At 40.9% G+C, this 24143-nt stretch overlaps 1 protein-coding gene across 2 annotated transcripts in view; it reads right to left on the bottom strand.

The window, feature by feature from the left end:
• Window positions 1-23337, bottom strand: part of Man2a1 (mannosidase alpha class 2A member 1) — a 168479-nt gene extending 145142 nt beyond the window's left edge. Inside the window, exon 1 of one of the 2 annotated variants that reach the window (XM_042691919.1) lies at window positions 23002-23337. In XM_042691919.1, the coding sequence (XP_042547853.1) occupies window positions 23002-23136 (135 nt within the window). In that variant the 5' untranslated portion in view covers window positions 23137-23337. The remainder of the gene's footprint in view (window positions 1-23001) is intronic. The other variant, XM_042691918.1, reaches the window with a different exon arrangement.
• Between the last annotated feature and the right edge of the window lie 806 nt (window positions 23338-24143).

Below are 24143 nucleotides of genomic sequence, written 5' to 3'. Positions count from 1 at the left end.
ATGAGATAAGCCTCATTTGCTATGCAGACTAACACCTCACTTATGAGAGCAAGGACAACCTTGGATTTGCCCAACATACTATCTTTCTCTCTCTGAATATATATATATATATATATATGAATATATATACATGTATAAATGTGTATGTATACAAAAATTTTTATATATACATGTATATATATACATACACGTATATATACATATATATGTTCCAAGTATACAAAAGATTTTTAGTCACCAAAAAGAAATATAATATCATTTAAAAATAGAATACAAGGAAAGTTATTTGGAGAGAAACATTTTAAAAACCATTATGAAAACAATGTATGGAGTTGGGTGCCAGTGGCTCACACCTGTAATCCTAGCTACCCAGGAGGCTGAGATCTGATGATCATGGTTCAAAACCAGCCCAGGCAGGAAAGTCCATGAGACTCTTATCTCCAATAAACCACAAGAAAACCAGAATTGGCACTGTAGCTCAAGTGGTAGAGCGCTAGTCTTGAGCTGAAGAGCTCAGGGACAGTGCACAGACCCTGAGTTCAAGCCCCACAACCAATCAAAAAAAAATGTATGGGATAGGATACACTTTTGAAAAACATAGATAAGAAAAATATTTTTTAAAAAAAAACTAGTTTTGGATACTTATATTCTTTTTTAGCCTGTTACAAATATTTTCTGTTTTTCTAGTGAGGAGGGAATGGTAGATACAAGAATTATATTCACAAGTTATGTGGTCAGTTGAGTAAGAAGGGGATAAGTCAATAGACTAAGAACTACCATGACAATGATAGTCATTCAAGTGAATCATGCCAGAATGGACAGAAGTCTGAACAGACTAAAGAAATTTTGGAATAAGGGGGAAAAAAAAAACCTAGCCAAAAGTAGCAACTAATATCTTAAGGGTGGGGAGGAGGAGGCTGAGTTAAGTATCAAAATCCTTGCCGCTATAAGCAAAGAGCACAAGACTGCAACATGCCCCCACAGACCTGAAAGATATTTTCACAGGTTTCTGTACTTGGGTAGTGATAGAAATAGCTCCTACACTTTCAAATAGTAGTCTGTGTAGGCAGCTGTGCATCTAGGGTGAAGTGGTATGTCATACAGTAGAACGCTGAAGCCTGTTCACTGGCACACATAAAGGAAAAGCAAGGTTTCAGAATAAGACCTCTTTCTATATGACAAGCTCCACAGGTAAGAAAGGAAGAGAATATGCTTTGATTTACATCTGGAGACAGCACAGCAAAAGAAACCTGAGAAATTCACACAGCCCAGGATTATTTCTGGAGACATTAAAGAGGGCTTCTTAATCTCACTGTAGCTGAATGACATAGATTCCGAATAAGTAAAACAATTAAGTCATATCATATCTATTCACATCAGTGAAGCACTCATCAATGTTGATTTTCCATGGAAAGACTAAAGATGACCCTCTATCATAATCCAAAGAAGAAAATATTTAAGAGCCAGGCATGCAAATCACTAATCTATACATATAGCCTTTCTAAACTTAAGACATGTTCTCAAAGTTTGTCTGAAATAACAGAAAGCCAACACCACTTCCAGTTTTCTGGTGGTTAGAGATAATACTCTCACAGACTTTCCTGCCAGGCTGGCTTTGAACTGTAATTCTCAGACCTCAGCCTCCTGAATAGCTAGGATTACAGGCCTGAGCCACCAGAGCCCAGCATGAATCACTTCTGATAGATTCTACTAAGTGTTTCCAATACTGAAAATAAAAATCCACTCCATTGTTGAAATTTCTAATGCCCTAGTAAGAGACAATCAAGTTCTTATTCAAAGCAGAATTAGAACTTGTTGATCTGCTTTGGCTTTAGTAAACCTACCCATCATTACAAAATAAAACTTTACCTCAGTCTAATGCACTGACACACCATCTGCATACATTTCTCTAAATGTTTTATAATTAAAAAAAGAAAAATACAATTTTAGATGCAGGTTACCTACGGTAACACTACCTTTGAAGTCGGTCCCTCCAAGGAATATTTTTCCCTACGGTATTGGGTCTATAACCTATGACTTACTCAAAAATAAACATTTCTGGAGATATTTCTTGAAAAGGAAGCCTGCAGACATTAAAGAGGGCTTTAAATCTCATTGTCGCACTAAAGATACAATTAGTGATTAGTACTTAGAATTCTAGGTGCATGAAGAAAAGAGTGGCCCAGGGACATGTCAGCATAATAGCCTGATGAAAATCACTTTCACACTATCTTATGCGGTGGGAAAAAGTCTCCTTACAAAAAGCCCAAATTCTTGATTTACACCTCATAAGCAAACTCCGTACAAGTGACAGGGAAGAGTGGCATGACCTTAAGAGGGTGCTCTCTCCGTTTGCATAAAAGAAACAGAAATCACAGATAATGTTTCAATTATGCTGACAAGTCAACGAATACTGATAGTAATATTGAAAAAGCCAATTTTCTGTAGGGCAAGAAAATCACTTGTGAGGAAACCACTTTATCCTTTGATTTGCTAATCAGTTCTATTGGAAAGCCGCGCACTGCTCTGTAAGGAGTGGGGAAGGTCATATTTGATTTTTCTCTCCTGTTGCTGAAAGAGAAAAACTGAGCAAAGAAGAAAAGAAAATCACAAATATCAAAGACATTGAAGAGAGCAAATTTAGAGTCTACTACAAGGTAGAATATGATGAGTACCCACTCTGTCCTGTGAACAAAATCAATGACTATGTATCTACAACCAAATCTACATATATTATATAATGATTTCCCCCAGGGGGAACCAAGGTCCAGCGTCACAGTGGTTACTTGATCACAGCAAAATCTACAAGTTCTTCTTTCTCATTACAAGTGAAAAAGAAACGTGTTTTCTTCTCTCACCAGATCAAAGGCCAAGCCTCTCCTGACATCCAAGCAAATCTCTCTGGACTGCTCAAGGCTTTGATCTTGTGGTTACACTATCTCCATACTGCTCCATGAAATTTCCCTACTACAGTAGCAGTACTCAGTAGGACTCAGTAGTAAATTTAGTAGTATAGCATATCCTACGTAACTATCTGAAGTTGCTCTTCTCATAGGGGAAAAAGTCACTATATAAACATTTCTGTGTACAGGAGTAAATACACATAATTATTTTTGTTTGAAAATGCTAAAAACAGAGGAGTTACCATTATGTAAGTCAGGCAAAGAGTACATTCCCTTTTGGACAGTATCACTCCTTATACAGTCTATCTGAATTGTTTAAAGTCAGTTCTGTTCCTCTGCTTTGATTTGGGAGTCAACTTAAGTGCATTCAGGGATCTAGGCAGTCACTAAACATTAATAGCTCTCGATGCTTACATAGACATTGAAGCGCCTCACCTTTTCTATTGAGAGGGAAGCCCAGGCAGGTGGGTCTGGCATTGACTAGAATAGACTAGGTGCCCCAGTATGTGAGGATTTCTAGGGGGGATAGGTGAGTCAGTGGACTGAGTTGAGGAGACCTGCCCTCCTGGTCATTCAGGGACCTGGATGGAATAAAATGCTAACAAAGGGCAAATTCCTACTCTCTTCCAAACCAGTACCTATGTCTGGATACAAGAACTGCAGGTGCTCCAGCGTTTGGGTTCTAAGACTCACACCAACAGAACCCTGGCTCTGAGAATTTGAGCCTCATCTTGGTTCAGAGCCTGCAGACCTGGACTGAGCAATAGGACCTGTTTCTCTAGTTCTCCAAGTTTGTAGTTTGCATTTTTGTGGAGCCTTTTGGCCTCTTAAAAACCAAGTAAGCCACCTCTCCAGTAATTCTATTCCCACTCTTCCTATTTCTTCTTATCCTCTTACCCTTTGTCGCTCAGTTCTATCAATCTGCAGAACCCTGATTAAAACTCCCAGATTTTCCCAAGGGCCCCACATCCTTGGTGGATACGTGGGGATCATCCAGAGTCTCTATTCATCACCTCTCCTTCCTTATAAATGTCCACTCACTCACCTGCCCTTTCCAGTCAGGTCCTGCCCACACTCCATAAAAACTGTCCTTGTGAAATTCCCACAGCCTCCACATTCCAAGCTTGATGCTAAGTTCTGGGCCTGAGGATGGGTGGCAGAGTAGGGCACTCCTTCACCAGAAGCACTACCTTCACGGATTCCCAACTGAACGTGTCCTGTTTATCAGTCTCTTTTGATGACTCCTCTACCAACCCCAAAAGGTTACAGAGCCTCAAGTTAGCTATCTCCTTAGCCCTGTTACCTCTCCACACAGTCTAACGTGATATCATCCATTCTATAATTCAAATTCCTGGTTACACTTATGTCTCCCACATTTATATCTCCTGCTGAAATCTGGTCTCTGAAAAACAAAGCCATATATTCAAATGTCTATCTAATATCTCTAACTGGGTAAATCTAAATGCCAAAACTATCCTTTCCCCCAAAGCTACTTACAATTCTGAAGTCGCCAGTAAATGGCTTTAAATCTCTACCTAGTTGAACACTCACAAAATCTTGGGTTCATAAATGACTATTCCTCCTTTCTCACAATGTTCAAGCTATCTTTAAGCTCTTTCCATACTTCCTCCAAAATACACAGTTGATTTCTCTCCCTCCTGACTTCTAATACCTTGCTCAAAGTCACCAAGACTCTCTTCTAGTCTGGTGCATCAGCCTCTTAGCTGGCTTATATGCTTATATCCTTCCTCTATTCCAGACCTTTTTTAGCATCCACTTCTGATTTTCTTGTTGCATTTGGAATAAAATGGTTTTTCTTTCTTGCTATTGTTTCTAACATATGTATGATGATTTTTTTTCTTGCTTTGTACGTCCCTCCCCCACAGTATAACCCCTGTTTTCAGTGTATCTGATGTTGGTATAATTTGGAGAGGGGAAGGGAAAGAACAAATTGTTTAAATAGGGATGTAGGTGGCCCCATTGCCACAATGAGATGTACAAGTCATTATGTCGAAAACGAACTTTACAACTTTGGCGGGGGGAGGGGGGGGGGCGGGGGGGGGGTAGCAGAGAAGATGGGAAGGGGAAACAAAAGAGGAGGCAACAATGCTTGATAAGAAATGTACTCATTACCTTGCTCATGGAATTGTAACCCCTCTGTCCAGTATATAGAAGAAGAAGAAAAAACACCTGAATGCGGTACTACTCTGCTATAACAGTTAATGAGGGAGGACATGCATTGCTCCATCCTTTTTCTCCTTTTTCCTTCCCATTCCCATTTAGCTTCTTCCTGATTGCAACCCAGTTTTGAGCCTCGCTCCATTTTAGTATCTTTGAATATGTTCTCTATACAATGCTTCAGCTCTCAACTTTAATATCACCTCTGCATAGCCTTCCCAGCCATTCTATATAAAATACTCTTCCTTGTGTTATTCTGTAGCCCAACTACTTTTTCCTCCATAGCAAAAATTTATTTTCTTCACGCACCGCTTCCCCTTTTTCCCTATTAATGCATCCACATGTCAAGAGGGGGTGACATATTTGCTTTGCTTCTCCTACTTCCTTGATGCCTAGCACAATGCCTCCAGCAAAAGAGGATCTCCAATATCTGTTAGAAGGAAAAAAAACAGAAGGGAACAAGAAAACAGTATGGCACATGTTCTGGATGAGGAAGTGTTAAACTGTTTTGAATATCACCTCCCACCAAAAACAATTCAAATAGTAACAAAACTCTCACAATTTTGTAAGAGAGAATTATTTTCTTGCTAGATTTAACTCGGTGAGAAATTAATTTTTCTCAGATGATTTAATCCTCACTGGAAATGAAGTAGGTAAGGAAAAAATGGAAAATCCTAATTAATAGGGTGGTATTATGAACTGTTTAGAAATAGCCTTGGCCTATGCTTGGTCATTGGTGACAAGCATGACTCATGAGTAGGATGAAGTCTGTGGTTCCATTTCTTGTGTAAAGACTGTGGATTCTGTATAGTTCAACTTCAGGTATTTAACTTGCACTACCCATAGCTCAGTGAGTTATGATTTTCACCTGATGTGGGAAATGTAGAAGGTTTGGAAAAAGAACCTCAAGATGATGCCTATATGTCTCTTACCAAGGTAATGATATAGGATCTGCAGTCAATCACATAAAGTTTCCAGTTAAGAGAACCATAAAAGTAGTGAGATTACATGTTTATAATATAACACTACTGAGAGCATTACAAAAGAAACAAATCTTTACCCATGTATATATCTGAAATTCCTGCTCTCTCACCTTGCATTTTCCCCCCTTCAAATCTATTTCTGTTAGATTGAACCCATCCCTTCATTACTCTATCTTTCTGTACTGATTCTGTTATTGTGTTCCTACAATGTAACACAGATAATGATTATCTTTTTCTTCATGACTTCCTTTACCAGATAAAGGTAAAGGTCTTTTAACTAAATGGCTGGTTCTGAGTCAGATTTTTATGTCTAATCCTAGCTCTGTGACCTTGAGGAAGTAACTCAACTTTTGGGACCTCATTTTCTTTACAGGCAAAATACAGATAAACTAAAATCCATTACTTGAAATAGTTGTAACAAACTTAAAATGGGGACCTGCTTTACTTGATGACATGATCACAACTGCTGCTACAATGGAAGTGCAGCTTTCTAACAAGCACTTTCAAGGCTACACATGAAGAACACACACAGTAGTTAAAAGCAGATTCAACGCTAAGCCCTGTAACCTTACGCAAATTCCAAACTTCTCTGAGCCTCAGTACAGATGTTTCCTCGTCAAGTATACGCAAATAATTAATAATCCCCACATACGCATACAAAACGTAAGCAGAATAATGCTTACCCCAAGATGCCCATGAACTATCCCTGAAGTCTACACATTATCTTACATGGCAAGAGGAACTTTACTCATGTGAGATGGTAAGATTACCAAGATAATCACAAAAATTCTACTAAGGGAAAGGAGAAAGGCAGAAGAGTGGCATCAGAAGAAATGTAAAGACAGAAGAAGGCAGAGTAATGCTATTACTGGGAGGGGTCTTGAAACAAAGACTCTAACTTGATCTTTAGAAGCTAGAAGATGCAAGACACTGGTTCTCACTAAAACCTTCCATGAAGCAATGCTGCTCTGCCTGTTCCAGACCTCTGACCTCGCAACTACAAGACAATACTGTTCTTGCTTTCAGCCATTGTTTGTGTTGTTTACAAATGCAATGGGACACAATACACCTGGTGAAAAGTTGGCTTAATACACATAAAGCATGGAGGATATCTTTATACTTGCAGTCTGCTGGAGAAAGTCTCACAGATCCTCGTCAGAAGAGCTAAAGACTGCTGTGAGCCACACAACCAGGCTGAAGAGTGAGACCATGAACCTACATGGCCTGTTCCATAGAGAGAGCAACCTGGGGAGAAGAAGCCTCTACACCTGACCCTGAATAAAGGAAGAAAAAAGGCAGAGTCACCCGGTGAGGAGAGCCACTCCAATTCCCCATTTGTTAGGAAATGGAAAGGCTTGGAAAAAATTATATTAAGTGAAGTAAGCCAGGCCCAAAGAAACATAGGTCCCATGGTTTCCCTTATTTGCAATATCTAGTATAGGTATGAGTCAAGCGGAAAAAGTCAGATAATGTGATGTTAGGAAAACGAACCCTCAAATATGTATTTTAATGTTTTTGTTTCTTTCATGCATGTGTTTCTAACGCATTTATAAAATTATTTCTTTGTTGCTTTGTATGTCCCTCCCCCACAGTGTAACCCCCGCTTTCACTATATTTGATGTCAGTATACATGTGGAGGAGACGGGGACAAACAAGTCGTTTAAGGATTCAGGTGGACCTGTTGCAATAATGAGAAGTACAAAATGTCATGTCAAAACCAGCTTTACAGTGTCGGAGTGGGGGGGGGAGAGGGGATATGATTGGGTGGGGGGGAGGGGGGAGGCTGGGAAGGGAGGTGAAGGGTAAACAAAGGAGGAGGCTGCAATGCTTGGTAAGAAATGTATGCATTATCCTGCCCATGTAATTGTAACCCCTCTGTACAGTATGTTCTCAAATAAAATAAAATAAAATTTAAAAAAAAATAAAAAATAAAAATAAAAAAAAAAAGGCAGAGTCATTCTTTATAATTAAAAATAATATCCAGGGAAAGAAAAGCACTATCTGCATCTTGAACACAGTTTTGTAGTCAATGAATAAAAAGTGATTTAGAGCCCCTCTGGTTGGACAAGCAGAGTACAAATTGCCAGGGAAAACCAATAGTAGCCTGGATCAAGGTAGCAAAGGAAGAATAGGAAAGGCTGGATGGAGTAGCAATGAGAGGGACAGGATAGGAAGAAAAATAGCCTCTTACTTTTTTGCTGAGCCTAGTGAGAAGATGAAGGGTGCCAATTTAGAGAAACAGGATATTAGGGGAGGTGCAGATAGAGAGGAAAGTGTTATACTCAACAGCTGCCAGATATGCATCAGTGGACACCCAAGCCTGGAACTCAGGACAGAAGTCAAGGATGAATATATAAATCTGAGAATCAGCAACTAGAAGAAATGGAGTTACTTACAGAGCAAGCACAAATTTGCTTTTTATTATTTTCAATGGCTCACTAGGCAATAGTCACACAACCCCCAGTTAAGAACCACTTCATTCAAGCTAAATCTAGGAACTGTGATTTGGTAAATGCAAGTCCATACTTCCAGCCAGGTATCATTACTGACTATAGCTGCTATCAACTTGGATGTAAAAATCCTGCTATTTAAGCAGATCTCTAGCACTTACCAGGAAGGCTTCCAGGTTTGATACAATGACTATGACAATGACAAGTAACCCCTGAAGTTCAGCACTTCATCCCTGAAGACATAATGCTAAAGCTAAAAACAAAAATGTAACTGGGGATGGGCTGTAGCTACAGTTCCTTATGGATACATACATATGTATCCCTACCACTCCAACAAGCCACAAGCCACAGACACAAAGGACTTTCTAATGGCATTTTTCCAACCTAGAGATTAACATGCCTGAACATCTTCACAGATGTTGTTTCAGTGTAGTCACTTGTTCATTCAAAGAAGTAAATGCCCTGACCATGTGAGCAATTACATAATATCCTACAAAACACAGAAGCCATACACACGGTATCCTAGTAAATAATTATTCATAAATCTCACACCACCTAGTTATAACTGTAACAGAGGCCACTCAGAAAGGAGTAGGTGATATGAGTGCTAAGTGACTGTGAGAAGAACTGGCACTCCCAGTATGCTCTGGCAGGGCACCCAAAGGCCTTGTGACTGCACTTGGGAAGCCATTCAGCCATGGCTGGAGGACCCCCAGCCCTGCCCTGGAATAATAGCACATCCTCCTCCTCCAACTCTCTTCCGAAAATGCTAGCTGCTGGCACTTTCCACAGAATCCAGAAGACAGATGCATTTCCATTCTGAAATTCCAGATGTATACTCAGATTATAATTTCATGCCTTCCCTCCCCCCCCCACCTGCATTAGCCCTGTAAGACTAAAAAGAAACAATTCCAGGTTGAGGTAACATTTTAATTACCAACTTATCCCATACAGTACAATTGTGTAAAAACAGATACCCTTTAAAAACCATTACTAGAAGGGTTTATAAGTAGGACAAAATGTCTGGATTATAAAACATTCTAATAAAAATCAGAGCTATTGCTTATAGATCTATTCATAATTACAATTATGTGGCACTGAGCAAATTAATTGACTAATACTTTCTTTAAAAGTAATGTTCTGGGGCTGGGAAGGTGCCTCAGTGGTAGAGCACTTGCCTTGCATGCATGAGGCCCTGGGTTCGATTCCTCAGCACCACATAAGCAAAAAAGAAAAAAAAAGTGGCGCTGTGGCTCAAGTGGTAGAGCACTAGCCTTGAGCTGAAGAGCTGAGGGACAGCGCCCAGGCCCAGAGTTCAGGCCCCACGACTGGACCAAAAATAAATAAATAAATAAATAAATAAAAATAAAAAATAATAGTAATGTTCTGGAAACACAATTTTTTTCTTGCAGAAAGTTTTAAGAACCACACCGATTTTGTTCCCTAAAGTTCATTCTTAATACCTCAATATCTTTACACCTAGCACTCTGAAAGTGTATCATGCTTGAGAACTTGCATGAAAGGCTATGTGATACATGTTTATGTATCACATAAACCAGGATTATGTTGTCACATATACCATATGGACTGGCTGGTGGTTTGTGGTGGTAATGTGCCTTGTCTTTTCTGACATATACATAGTTTCTGGTAATTCCAGAATATGTATTTGTACTACCTAAATTCATTCCCTGTAGATTAAATGCATAGATTGGATGTATTTTAGAATTTGCTGACCTAAGTTCTTTCAACATATACAAGTAATTTTGAGGGGAAAAAAGAACAATTTCAATGTAAAACAGAATAACAGTCTGTAACAGACTAAGCCAATCAACCTAAGCAGTGTTAGTCTATTAAAATAAATGCAACTGGCATGCTGGAGGTCATTTTTCAAGCAGAAATAGTTCAGGAGAGCCTCTGAAAATGGAGTTATATTTATTAATCAGCCTTCTTTTCAATCTTATATTTATGAATCACTTCCTGAGTAAACCCCTTCTAGTCTTTATTAGTAGGCAACAGGTATTTATGCAACCTCAGCTTAAATTAATGAACCCGGAACTTCTCAACAATGTTTTACAAGCACCAATGATTATCTTAAGTAATACAATTTTTCCCAATTGCCTTCTTATATAAAAATCCATCTCACTCTATTGATTGATGAAACAGCAATCAACAATAAGATATAATATGTAAAAATACAATAATAACAAATCTGTAAATATACCATCCATTTTCAGGATATAAACTTCCTGAGTTTTCAAATTCTGTTGTTTTAGTTGTTGGTTTAAACAACTACTAGTCAGACCTTCTTCCCCAAAAGTCACAAGATGTGTCTTATATCAGAAATGCTGCAGTTAACTAACTCTACAAGTTTTCAAGAAGTAGCCCTGGGTCAAGAGCAGGTCTTGTGTCAGCCACCAAACAAACAAAAAAAAGGAGCTCTATGCTCTAAACAAGAGGCAATATAGGGAATATTCTTAGAAATATGACCTACAAAATAACCTTGATCCATGAGCCCCCTATCTGGCATCTTTTGCCTCTTAAAGCATATCCTCCCATCTCCTCCTCCTCCATACACACAAATAATCTATGTTCTGTCTTACAAGGTAGGAGAAGTAATTTAGTTCCATAATTGCACTAAAGATGAGAGGGGTCTTTTTTAAAACAACCTCCTAAAATGCTTCTTTGAAATCCCTCCTTATGACCATCTTACCTTGTTTCAGGTATGCTGATCCATGAGCTGGTTTCTGACACATTGAATACAAGCCCCTTTATTTCATTAACATCTGCTGCACAATAATCTTAGTATAAGAAGTGTAGCTTTAGAGTATAACAACTGTACTTGGCTCTTTGTGTCCTCCCTAAGCACAGTCAGAGTGAGCTCATTCTGTTCTCAACTCTGATCAGATTCCCAGATCAACACTCCCTTCCTTGATCTCTCATCCAGCATTCCGGCTCACTTGGCTATTTCCACGAATGTCCACTTCGTCATAAATAGAACTGAACCTGGCTTCCCAAACCAGCTTGGCTTTCAAACTATTCATCTGTGAACAGTGCAACTAGTCTCCAAGGCCCCAAAAGGAAAAGACGAAAAATAAATTTTTGACTCAAGCCCCCATCACTGTTCTTTATCCAAGGGCTTCTCTTTGCAAACATCTCTACAGTTTCTTCCTCCTGTCTCTCCCAGCCAACTCAATACTAGTGCAAGGAATTTCTGATTTATTTCTTTAGTACCTGAAACAAATTCTCAGCTTCTTTCTTGCTTCTGAATTGTCGTGTATACTGTTACCAGAATACTCTAGAATGAATATTCTCTTAGCTCCCTTCCAGATCTAAAATTTTCTACAAAATGTAATTCTCTAACACTACTTTCCTCTAGGCTAGTACACTAAGTAACTCTGACTGGTTTGGTACCATCTAACTCATAATAACATTTTGGACTGACTCTCCAGGCTATTCGCTAATTGATCCCAAACTGCGATGCATTCTCAACCACTCTTCACAAGCATCAATGACTGACAAAACTCCGGGCACTCTCAATTCCTCACCCTTTCTCAGTTGTAAATCCTTCAGGACTCCAAGGCTTGGAAACTCTGTACTTACTACTAGGCAACTCTCTTCCTCTCCTCAAAAGTCCACTCTGCAAAGCTTAGCTTCTTCCCAACACAACTTAGTTCTGTTTCCTTTTAAGGGTTTTGTCCCTAAATCAAGTACATAAAATAAGTTCATGGATGATTATGTCAGTCTTGGATCCTTCTTCCCTGGAATCTACAACAGTACTTGGATCATAGTAGGTACATTATAAATGCCTATCCATTGGAAATAACATCTACTGAGCACCTAATATATGTCTAGCACCAGTTCAACCTGTTTAACTAATTTAATGAGCAACTAAGCAGCACTTAACTGTGTCTAATTGTTTCACCTATGGCAATGATATTTCCCAAAATAACTTAAAAGGCTGCTACAAAAGGCAAGGTATCTATGTAGTATGTCTATTCTAATTTTTTCCGGGCATAACACTAAATTCTAAAATGTATGTCTGCAATGGAACAGCAGAAAATGCATTCAAACACCGGTCAGCAAGCATGTGCTAGTTATGCTATGGAGCTAGGCAAACTGCTGAGGTCTAGTTTGTATGGCTCAGTTCCTTTATCTGGAAAATTACATCCACTGATCTGGAAGGACCTTTATTACTCTAAAATTCTACATCAAACTTTTTCATATGCATGACTTTTCTGGGATGGTAATGATTATTAAAAAGAATGATTGTTCAATGTACATCTTTGAGGGGAAGGTCAGGCTGGACGGAATGGTGGAGAAGGATGAAAGGGGTAATGTTAATCACTAGGGATACAGGTGGACCCATTGCAACAATGAGATGTACAAGTCGTTATGTCGAAAAACCAACTTTACAACTTTGGTGGGGGGTGGGGGGAGGACCAGGTGGGGGAAGGGGGGGAGTATGGGAAAGGATGGGAAGGGGAAACAAAGAGGAGGCAACAATGCTTGATAAGAAATGTACTCCTCTGATAAGAAATTGTAACTCCTCTGTACGGTATTCTCACAATTTAAAAAAAAAAAAAGATGCACTGTACTTATGAACAGATTTGTTGGATGGTAACCCCATTTATAACTACTTACTAATAAAAATATTAATTTTTTAAAAATAGAATGTAACTGGTTTCTAAAAGTTCAAATTCAGAACTGCTTTAATGCAAGAACTTATTCTGAAAGTGAGCCACAATTTCAAGTTTACATCATCTAGTGCGCCACAGGTGCACATTCCTCCACAATTGTGGTCAGAAAAGAACAAGTGATACCTTCAGCCCAACATCTTCACCTGGCTAACAGGCAGCTTCCCATGAAAGAGAAAATAAAACATTACAAGCCTGGGGAAAACAAAAAAAAACAGGTAATTTGAATAAATATGGGAGATAAATTCCCAAAAAAGATGGGGGGGAGGATGGGAAGATTCATATTTTCAGTCCCATGAAACCACAGGGACAAAAATGTAAGAACATACTTAGTTGTAAAACTATTTTTAAAATAATGAGGTTCAGCAAGAAAAAGGGAGAGAAATTTAAAATAGGAAAAACAAAGATCCATAGTCCAAATGTAAAGAAATACAGCATGAATCTGAGGAACTATAGTACAAGATACAAGAATCCACTTTCTCTGATGTTTAGAATATTTCTTTCAAGTAGAAGATGTCTAACACTATCATATCATCCTTCACTCTCTGTAAGATCAATCTACCTGACACAAAGTAATATTATATTAACACAAATTTAAACTATTTGTTACTCTTAACTTTTTAATTTCTTTTTAATTAACAAATTAAAATTGTGCACATTTACCATGTGCTGCTTTGAAATGGAATACATTTTTGAATGACTGAATCAAGTTAATTATCATATGTATTCTCATAATTAATACTTTGTGAAAGAAACCATAAAATTTACTCTCTTAGCAGTTTGAAAGAATAAGACACATTGTTACTATGTATAGTTAGTATACAACAAGTCTCTTGGACTTGTTGCTAACTGAAATTCTGTATCGATTGTTCACTAATTTTCAACTTTCACAACCAACCTATAGTTATATATGTCTGTAAGACATTAGTCCTAGAATGAAATACAGATGACACAGGCTTATGGAGATAAAAGAACTCAAGGAGAAAGAAAAGGAAGAAAGGAGTGGGAAGTGAATGGAAGGAAGTGGAGAAGTACCAGCTTCTTCATTTGCTGCAATACAGAGTAGAGACTTTCTATCTAAAGGTGATGGACCAAGAAAACAAATGAAATTATATCATGTAAAGTTGGTAGGCACATCAAACAGGAGAATTAATCATAAAATTAATGTTTACAAAAGAGTAAGAATCCCTAATTTTTATAAAAAGAAACAACAGCTCAAAATCAAACACAAAATTCCATATATGTGGGATTATGTTGGGGAACATGGGCAGAAGTGGGACTCAGAAAAGAATGGACTGGGATGGGAAAGGAAGAAGGTAACCAGGGTGAGCTGTCAATGAACACCTTTCTATACTGTTTGAATATATATTTATAGGAGTATTTATACTTTCCATAAATACTTAAGTGTTTGAAAGACATAATCATTGGCAAAATCCCCACTTCTCCAACATTATGACTCAGGACAATGTAGTTCCCTGGCAAGAGCTTAGAATAGGGTCAGACTTAGGATCTGCTCTGCATTTAGGACAAAACAGAGTTTTCTTTTTGGTTGGTTGTTGTTTTATTTTTGTTTTGTTTTCTGGACCTGTAAAGGAAGCCAGTGAAAAAATCTACTTATATGTTAAAAATGTATAAATACATATATTGTAAAAAGAAAAACAACATCACTTTAAGAACTTTACTTAACACTAATCTTAAACAATACTCAATGAAATGCAATGCACTCTTTTGGTTCAGACAAAGTATACAGCAATTTAAAGATGATGCTATAATCATTAAGAGCATAAATAAGATGAAAACACCACATAGTCTTTAGGAGTGAAGAAGGTAAAAATGAGTAGAAAATAATTACTCCTTGACAAGTAGAAGAGTAGTTTAGTAACTGCGAACAGCCTGGTGGTTCTTTGTCCCTAAGTTGGGCAACCATCCCCACCACAGACAGAACCACCAAGTCCTACCCCCACATTGACAGTTCACAAAGATGTCTATACCTAGAATTTCCTTCCATGGTGCTGATGAATCCCAATACTTTGGGCACTGAATTCAGGCTACCTGTGAGTTACAGCCAATCAAAATCATTACAAAAGTCATGATTTTCAGTTGTGAAGCTGTAATTCAATTTTGTATGGTTCATGGTCCAGAACCCTCTTCAAATCAGAAGACTTCAGGTGATAGAAAATGAACAAATTAATTACATCCAGACTTACCACAGACATTCCCCAAGGATATTTAGAAAATAGGAAAAAAGCCGGTACCAGTGGTTCACACCTGTAATCCTAGCTACTCAGGAGGCTGAGATCTGAGAATCACAGTTCAAAGCCAGCCCAGTCCATGAGACTCCAATCTCCAATAAACAACTAGAAAACTGGAAGTGGCACTGTGGCTTAAGCGGTAGAGTACTCGCCTTGAGCTGAAGAGTGTAGGGACAGCGCCCAGGATCAGAGTTCAAGCCCCAGGACCAAAAAAAAAAAAAGATTAAAAAAAATACGAAAAACAAGTTCTAACAAGTTCTAAATCTCACTTTAAAACACCAATTTTCGCAAATAGTAATTTAAGAATTTGATTTTAACAATTTTTGCTTGATTTCAATCATCCTACCTTTACTTCACCATATCTAATTACTTGCTCTAATGACAGAGAAATATGGCTTAAACCCAGAATTGACAAACTTTTCCTGAAAAACATCAGTGAGTAAATATTTTAGATTTTGTGGGCCAGACAGTTTCTGTCCAACTATTCAACTATGCTGTTACAGCTTGAAAGCAGCCACAGAGAATTTCTAGATGAATGGCGACGGCTAAGCCATGAAACATTATTTAACCATTTTAAAAATGTTTTTTAAGAAAATCCTTAGCTCGTATCCCTACAAAAATAAAGGAGCAGGCCAATTTGGCTCACAGATAGCTGACTTAGGCAGAGTTCAACACCAGAGAACTTTGGGACAAAAGAGAAAAGGGGAAGAGAAAAGGTATTTGCCAAGGATGTCATTCTTTTCCTGTTCTCACTTCTATATTCCTTTTTTTGAACAGGCTATTTAAAGGACTAAATAAAACGAACAGCAAGGAAGTTTCTTTATTTTCCAGTTTCTTTGATTTATCTAGTCTCAGGAAGGCTCACAAAACTCAATAACCAGTAGCATCTAACTTAATATAAATAAAACAAAAGAAGACACTAGAAAAAGCAAACAAAATGCCTTCAAAAATCAGAATTGCAAATCATTTCTACACATATTATACTGCCTTACTGTTAATCAATATATCTTATCATGCGATGCTAAAAGGCAAGGGGAATAAATCTGGACTACTGCCAACCTCTAATTCAGCTTTTAGAAAGTAAAGAACTACCTCTTAACTATGACCTGATCACAGGCTCTTCTCAGCATGTAAATGTTAAATAGTAAGTTCCATTATAATATTCCTTTCTCTTCTTTAGCTTGTTCTTAAGCATAATCTCCCCTTGTTTTTTCTGTGACATCCTGCAATTTAAGAGTCCTAAATTTGCAACTGGACTTTAGGCATTCAAAAAAGAACACAATTCAAGCATCAAAAAAGGCTACTTATCCTTTTTGAGTATTAGAATTTAACCTTTTGATCACTCTTTCCTAAAAAGAAAAAGGAAAAGGAAAAGCCCTGAGTAAAAAAGAACAAGCGTTTGCCTTGACTGTGGCCAAAATGATTTTCAACAGGGACAATTCTCCACCAAAAGATATTTAGTAATGTCTAGAGACACATGATTTGCCCAACTTAGGGTAGACCAGAGAAAGGGGAGAAAAAGGTGGTCCTATTTTATTCTGAGTATCTGAGTAGAGAGCAGGAATCCTGCTAGACATGCTACAATCCACAGGCCAGCCTCAAATACCAAAGAATTCTCAGATCTAAAATATCAATAGTAAGGATGGTAACAAAACCCTGCCATAGTGGCAGTGAAAGTTAGGTATGTGCAATTTTAAACTAAAGTGCTCCAAGGTTGGTCTTTTCTTTAAAAAAGAGTGTGTTACAATTATAATGCTCGACAACATGCCTACCATGTGCTTATCAGCATAAAAGCATAAATAACATTTTCTTAACTATTCTATCAAAAACTGTAAGATGTAAAGAGACAGAGTTTTTTCCTAACCAGATAGTTTCTTCCCTATCACAAGGCAAATTCAGTCATACTAAAACATGAAGTATGAGCTCTATTACAATAGAATCAAGCCTCAAAACTTGTTTCAACCTAACACAGTTGCAACCTTAAAATTACCAGCTTGGCTTGATAAATGAAACAGAAACTCATATAACATCAAATGTTCTACTTCCTCCCCTGACCAACCTACCAATAAACAACTATAGGAAAAAAAACAAAGTTCCCAACTTCAGAGCTCCTCTACTTAGTTCTACAGGAACTCATAAAAAAAAAAAAAAAAAAAAAAAACCTGTGGCATTCAGAAACTTAACTATTAAGAGAGAAAAGGCAAAAAAGAAAAAAAAAATGTGATAGGGTCTTCATAGTCCAGTGACCACAAACCACCAGAGCTACTGAATACCTCCTGTTTTTAAAGATCGATCTATGGAAACAGGGAAACAGTCGGGGGAAACTGAGACTGCTGAACAGAAAAGTCAAGAAGGAAGCAGGGGATCAAGAACACCTGCTCACTTCAGTCTTAAAAATATTTTTTCACAGGAAGCAATATGTGGCTCAGGAATGGGTAACAAATCAGGAATGGGTAACAATGCTCGACAAGAAATGTACTCACTACCTTACCCAGGTAACTGTAAACCCTCTGTACAGCATCTTTACAATAAAATAAAATTTTAAAAAAATCAAACTAGTCATTTTTATCAATGTTATGTTCATAGTCCAGACATTCTTTAATGCTAACAGAGTAACAGAGACAATCCTCTTCCAATAAATACAATCATGACATCTCTGTAGCAAACCTATTTGCTTAGGCCCAGCCAACTGTAGATCTGGGAACAATATACTGTAATCACCACAAAAAAATAAAATAAAATAAAACCTTCAGCAGACCAGATAAAATGACAAGTATCTGACTTGGCTGGTTCTCAGAAGCTTGAGTCTCAGAGAAATCTATCAAACAAAAGACTCCCACAGGATAGTTGTACTCAGGAGGAGATGGAAGACACAAGCACAAGAGGTTTTAAAGTTCTTGAATCTTTCAACACTAGTTGGCACCATTGTCAAAGTTCTACCGATTTTCAAAAGCCATATATCCCAAACTTTACTTGAAAGAAATGAGAAAAATTCCCCTTTAACACCTGAATAAACCCAGCAACCGATGCTACTGTTTTTAAATACAGTGCAGTAGAGGATAGGTAGAAAGAATACATAATTTTTTCTTGTTATTCTTAAGAGTTAGAGATTCATGAAAACAAGAAAAAAAAAAAACGTACAAACCAATATCCTAGTTATACTTACTACTATGAATCAACTTTTAATATCAACTGAGACTCAAAAATACTGGTGTTATAGAGCATTTTATTACATTTCTTCATATAAATTATAGTTTCATAATAAATTTTAATTTTTTATCTTCTAATGGCTTTTTTTGGGGGGGGAGGGTCCAGTCATGGGGCCTGAACTCTGGGCCTAGGCACTGTCCCTCAGCTCTTCAGCTCAAGGCTAGCACTCTACCACTTAAGCCACAGCGCCACTTCCGGCTTTTTTCTTTTTGCTTATGTGGTGCTGAGGAATCGAACCCAGGGCCTCAGGCATGCAAGGCAAGTGCTCTACCACTGATACAACTTCCCAGCCCCTCTTCTAATGGCTTTTTATAAAATACTATGTGTGTATGTCTTCGTGCGTGTGTGTGTGTGTGTGTGTGTGTGTTTGTGCATACACTGATGCTAGAGTCTGAACTCATGGCCTTGGTTCTCATTTGATTTTCTTCTTCTTACTCACAGCTGGTACTCTACCACTGGAACCATGCCCTAAAGGAGAGCCTCAAAGACTTTTCTTCCATGGCTAGCTCCAAATCATGATTCTTCAGGTTTCAACCTCCTGAGTAGCTATGGTTAAAGGCATGGGACACTAGCACCTGGCTCAAATATATATATGGATCCACAGATTCAGTCTGACCTTAACTTTCACATTTTCCATCAAGATTCTAAAATCAACATTAAAAATTACTATCCATCCTTTTGGTATATGCTATATCACTTAGAAAATGTTTGTTACACAAAACCTGATTTGTTATTTTAATTCTCCAGAGTAATCATAAGACATCTTGTTATTCATAATGTACATAATAAGTATTAATTTGTGAAATGTGCCTTGTAGGATGATCAAGACTTTCAGAGAGATGCAACGTTTCTCCTTTCCAACTGCTGAAATCTCTACAAGTTACAATAAAGCATTTCACCACATTACCATGGCCAGCCTCTCAACCAGAGTGGAATTGTTATCCTTTTTTTTTTTTTTTTTTTTTTTGGGGGGGGGGGGGGAGTTGGACGGTGGTTGTCAGTTGTGGGGCTTGAACTCTATGCTTGGGCGCTGTTCCTGCCTGCTCTCTTCAGCTCAAGGCAAGTAATCTACTACCTGAGCCACAGCACCACTTCCTGTTATCCATTTTTTAAACTAAGATTTATTAACCCAAAGAATGGACACACACACACACACACACACAGGCTAAAACAGTAGGCCACCTGACACACACACACACACACACACACACACACACACACACAGGCTAAAACAGTAGGCCACCTGACACACACACACACACACACACAGGCTAAAACAGTAGGCCACCTGACACACACACACACACACACAGGCTAAAACAGTAGGCCACCTGACACACACACACACACACACACACACACACACACACACACACACACACACAGGCTAAAACAGTAGGCCACCTGTTAGATCCAGTCCACAAGGGAATTCTTGCTGGAAGCACAAGAGAAAAACCCCCACAGAGGATCTTAGAGGCAGACAGTTGCTTCAGGGAGAGAGTGGAGCACTGGGTGGGTCCCCTCCAACCTCAGTCTGACCAAGTGATAAAAAAACAATCAAGAGAGGAGGGGGAAAAAAAGCACCTTCCGCCCCGCCCCCCCTAGCAGCAAATGAACTGCTGCTAACCTAGGATAGCTGCTTACAACATGGACCTTGTACCTTACTAAAGGATCCACAGCAAGTGAAACTGAAATGGACAACCCAGAGAAAATACTGTTCTAGACACATTACCCTCCTAGATACCAACAGTAACATTTAGTGATTGACTACACTGGCTCTACTCAAATGCAGGAAATCAGTACCCAAAGTTACCAACAAAATACACTACAACACATTGTTGCTATGTTTGATGTTGCCATCAAATTAAGGCACAGTTTAAAGTAGTTTAAAAAAAAAAAGAAAGAAAATAATCAACTCATATGCTAGATTGCTGTGCTGTGTAATGGTTTTCATTATAATGTTTAGCTATGAAGTAAGCTAGAAGATATTCTGGGAAGATATAAATCTCTAGCATGGTTTCAGAAAAAGGACCACATCCTTTATGCTTTCATAATAAAAGTTCCTTTCAAAATGAAGGTATCAGAGAACAATATTCTTTATATTTTGTTATCAGGCCTTTCTACAGGCAGACTAGGGCGTAACCCATAGACAAAGGTCAGTATAGTGGTAGAAAGCCTAGACTCTAAAGGTTGCCTATTAAAATCCCAGGCGTTAGCTGTGTGACCTGGGAAAGATAATCTCTTTGTGCTTCAATTTCCACAACTTCTGGGTGGTGGTTGTGGAAACCAGGCCTCTCATGTAAGAAACCCATGCTAATAATATCAGATAATTGAGTGTCAAGCTTAGGAAGGGATTACAGAGTCTATCCACTTGGGGAGTCAGTATCCTACTATCCTAGCTGAGTACCTGCTTCCTGTAGTAAAAATCGAGCAGTGACAATCTGAGAAAGGCAACATTAAGTACCAAAAGCTCTACCTTCCAAACCATGTTACCCGGCACACAAAACCTACACATGCCGGCTCCTCTCCAGCAGCCAGGGCTTCTTCCCTTGCATGCTCTGCACTTTAAACAGAGCTTAAGTGCCTCACAGAGTACTGAGGGATAGATATTAAAATACTGGAATTAACACTGTCTGAGAATTCCCAGTAACTGAATGAGTCACTTCTTTAGCAACAGAGTAAAATGTCAAGGTTGCCAGAGAACCCCATGCAGATGTTTTCATAAATCATCTGCAAGTGATCACCAAGCCAAAGCTAAAGGACATTATTCAAGACAACACTTTCAGTGAAATAGATCTGTTTTTAATATTTTTTTTCCTGTAATGAAGAAAATTCTGAAAATGAGGTAGGTTACTGGGAGGAGAGGTTGGAAATCACAGGGAGTTTAACCACCAAGTTATACAACATGTCAAAGGTTAGAACTGTTCCTTGCTCTGGAGCAAGAGTCAGTCAAACTGTTTTCTCTAGCCTTATCAAAAGGCAGTAGGCAAACTCTAAGTTCAAGTTTAAAAATCAGCCCGCAGCCCTTACATTTTGTTTCTCAATACCAGAAGCAGAAACTCTATAGAATCTGAAACATTGCCTTGCAGCAATCGTTTTAACACTGCTACCGACAAAATCTTTGCACGTTCTGTATTGACAGTAAAAGGCATAAAAGAGTCTTTTTCAACTTTCATATTATTTAAGTAAAGTTTGTATTTGCATGTCAATCAAATCTAAGCCATTTGTCCTGGTACTACCGGATGAAACCCTGCGGGTATTTTCAGCCACTTAAACTGTCACACAAGGGGGGAAAAAATGAAAACATGGACTTGATCCACCTCATAGGTTTTTCTATCTGTTCGTCTACGGATAGGCTAGCTTGTCAGCACGTGTGTCCTTCAGATGGATTCATCACAGAGCACAGTCAGTGGTAAAAATCTACAAACACTCCCCGCACCCGCCGTGCTGTACCCATAAAAGCAGAACCGATTGTGATTTTTTTTTTTTTTAAGTAACTTCACATAAAAGACTTTTCAGATGGGTCGTTTTCTCAACTCATTTTCCCAATTTGATCTGCGGGCACAGGACTGAGCGCCCCACAGCTTCCGGCAGGAGAATAGCACGCGGTTTCCCCACCAGCTCCCCACCCCAGAAACCTCACAAACGCGATGTAATAATAACAGCTGAAGAATGATGACGACACTAAAACCAACCCCACATCGCAGCGGGTAGAAACACCAAATCAACTTTTGTCTCTTAAGTGTCACAGAGGATAAAGAAGCGGGGCGCCGAGGAGGGGGCGAGGGAGGGGAAGAGAAGGAAATAAAACGGCCAGGTGGGATGTGTTTGAACAATTTCCGGGACCCAGTGCGCGCCAGGGGTCTGGGCTGGTAGGCGCAGCTCAGCCCGGGGTAAGCCGAAGGGTTACCCAAAGCTACACCCAAGCTGTGCAAGTCAAGGGACACCTCCTGCTCCCCGCCGCACTCCTCGCCAGCAGGGGCCGAAGGCCACTTCCACAGTCCAGGTCTCAGTGCGGGAACATGGCCACTTCCATCCCCCCCCCCCCCCCCCCCGCAGCGGGCGCCTGCCCCCGCACGCCGCCCAGCAGTTTGCTAAGTCGACGCACCGGAGAAGAACCAGCCACGGAGCCGCGGCCCCCGGGGTGCCAGCGCCGCCGAACCTGGCTGCTGGATCCCTCCCCTCCTCTCAGGGACCCTCCTTAGGTTCGCCTCCACGCCGAAGGGGGCACACGGGAGGTGGAAGTCGGGGAGCAGCCGGTACCCGCGGCCGCCCCACACCCCCGCCTCCCGCGCCTCGGAGCCCCGCGCCCGGGGCTGCCAGGTGCTTACCTGTGGGAAGGAGCCCTCGCGGCGCGGGCTCCGAGGGTAGTCTAAGTGACCCCTGTCCAGCATCAGGTAGAGGGAGAAGATCACCACGCAGAAGATCGCGCTGCCAAACACGGTGAACTGCCGGCTTAACTTCATTTTCCTCGATAGACTCGGGGCCAGGACACCGTCCTCACCCGGAGGCGGCGGCGAACCGCGGACTCCAAGAAGCGGCCGCCAAAGGCTCCCAGCTCCCGGGCTGCGCCCAGTCCGTGCGCTCGGGCGCCAGCGCGGGTCCCGGCCGCGCTCCGCACCTTGTCCCCGGAGCCAGCACGAGCCCCCGGCTTTCGCTCGGGTCCGCTGCCCTCTCCGGGGCGGGTCGTCCCCCCTCGAGGCCGGGAACCGAGCCTCGCAAACTTGATCTCCAGCTCAGCGCCCAACACGCAGCCTGGCGCGCCCGGCAGCAGCCGGAGAGGTGGCTTCCCCGCACTTCCTGCTACCGCCGCCCCGACCGAGGAAAAGTTTTTTCTCGACGAGGGCAGGCGTGTCTGCCGTCACCCAGACCACGCGCGGGCTCGGCGGCCCCGGGGCGGACCGCGCTGAGCCAGGTCCGACCCGCGGAGAGAAGGAACTGGCTCTGGCGGAGCCGGGCCCCACAACTTAGCGCCGGGACAGCCGGGCCCGCCCCCGCCGCCCCGTCCCCGCCTTCCTCCCCGGCTGAGCCCCTTCCTGCTGCCGCCACCGCCCAGACCCGGCCGGGGCGCGCCCGGGGCTTCTGGGCGCACACGCTGGGGCGCCGGGGCGCTCGGATCCGGCTGGAGTTTCCTCGGGGTGCGCGTCCGCTCCCGGCCTCTCCCGCCCCCCGTCTCCGGCGCCGCCGCCTCTACCTTCTCCCCCCCCCCCTCCCCTCCAAGACCCGGGCAGTGCGGGGAGGGCGTAGGGGGCGGGCGGAGGCGGCGGCGGCGCGGAGAGGAGGGAAAGGAGAGGAGCGTCCCCGGAGAGAAGCCCGCTCCAGCTGCAACCGTGAGCAACCCCCTCCTTCCCGCCCCGAAAACGCGGAGATGGCGGCGGCAGCTGCGAAAGGAAGCGCCGGTTCTCCAGCGCCACTCGGCGCTCCGGCACCGCCTGCCAGGAGCCGGAGGAGGCGGCGGCGGCGGCGGCGGCAG

Source organism: Dipodomys spectabilis, unplaced genomic scaffold (assembly GCF_019054845.1).
Source record: "Dipodomys spectabilis isolate Male_0828 unplaced genomic scaffold, ASM1905484v1 ptg000147l, whole genome shotgun sequence".
In the NCBI taxonomy this organism is placed as follows: domain Eukaryota; kingdom Metazoa; phylum Chordata; class Mammalia; order Rodentia; family Heteromyidae; genus Dipodomys; species Dipodomys spectabilis.
Note: the sequence above shows the minus strand (reverse complement) of the source record. Positions and strands in the feature narration are given on the sequence as shown.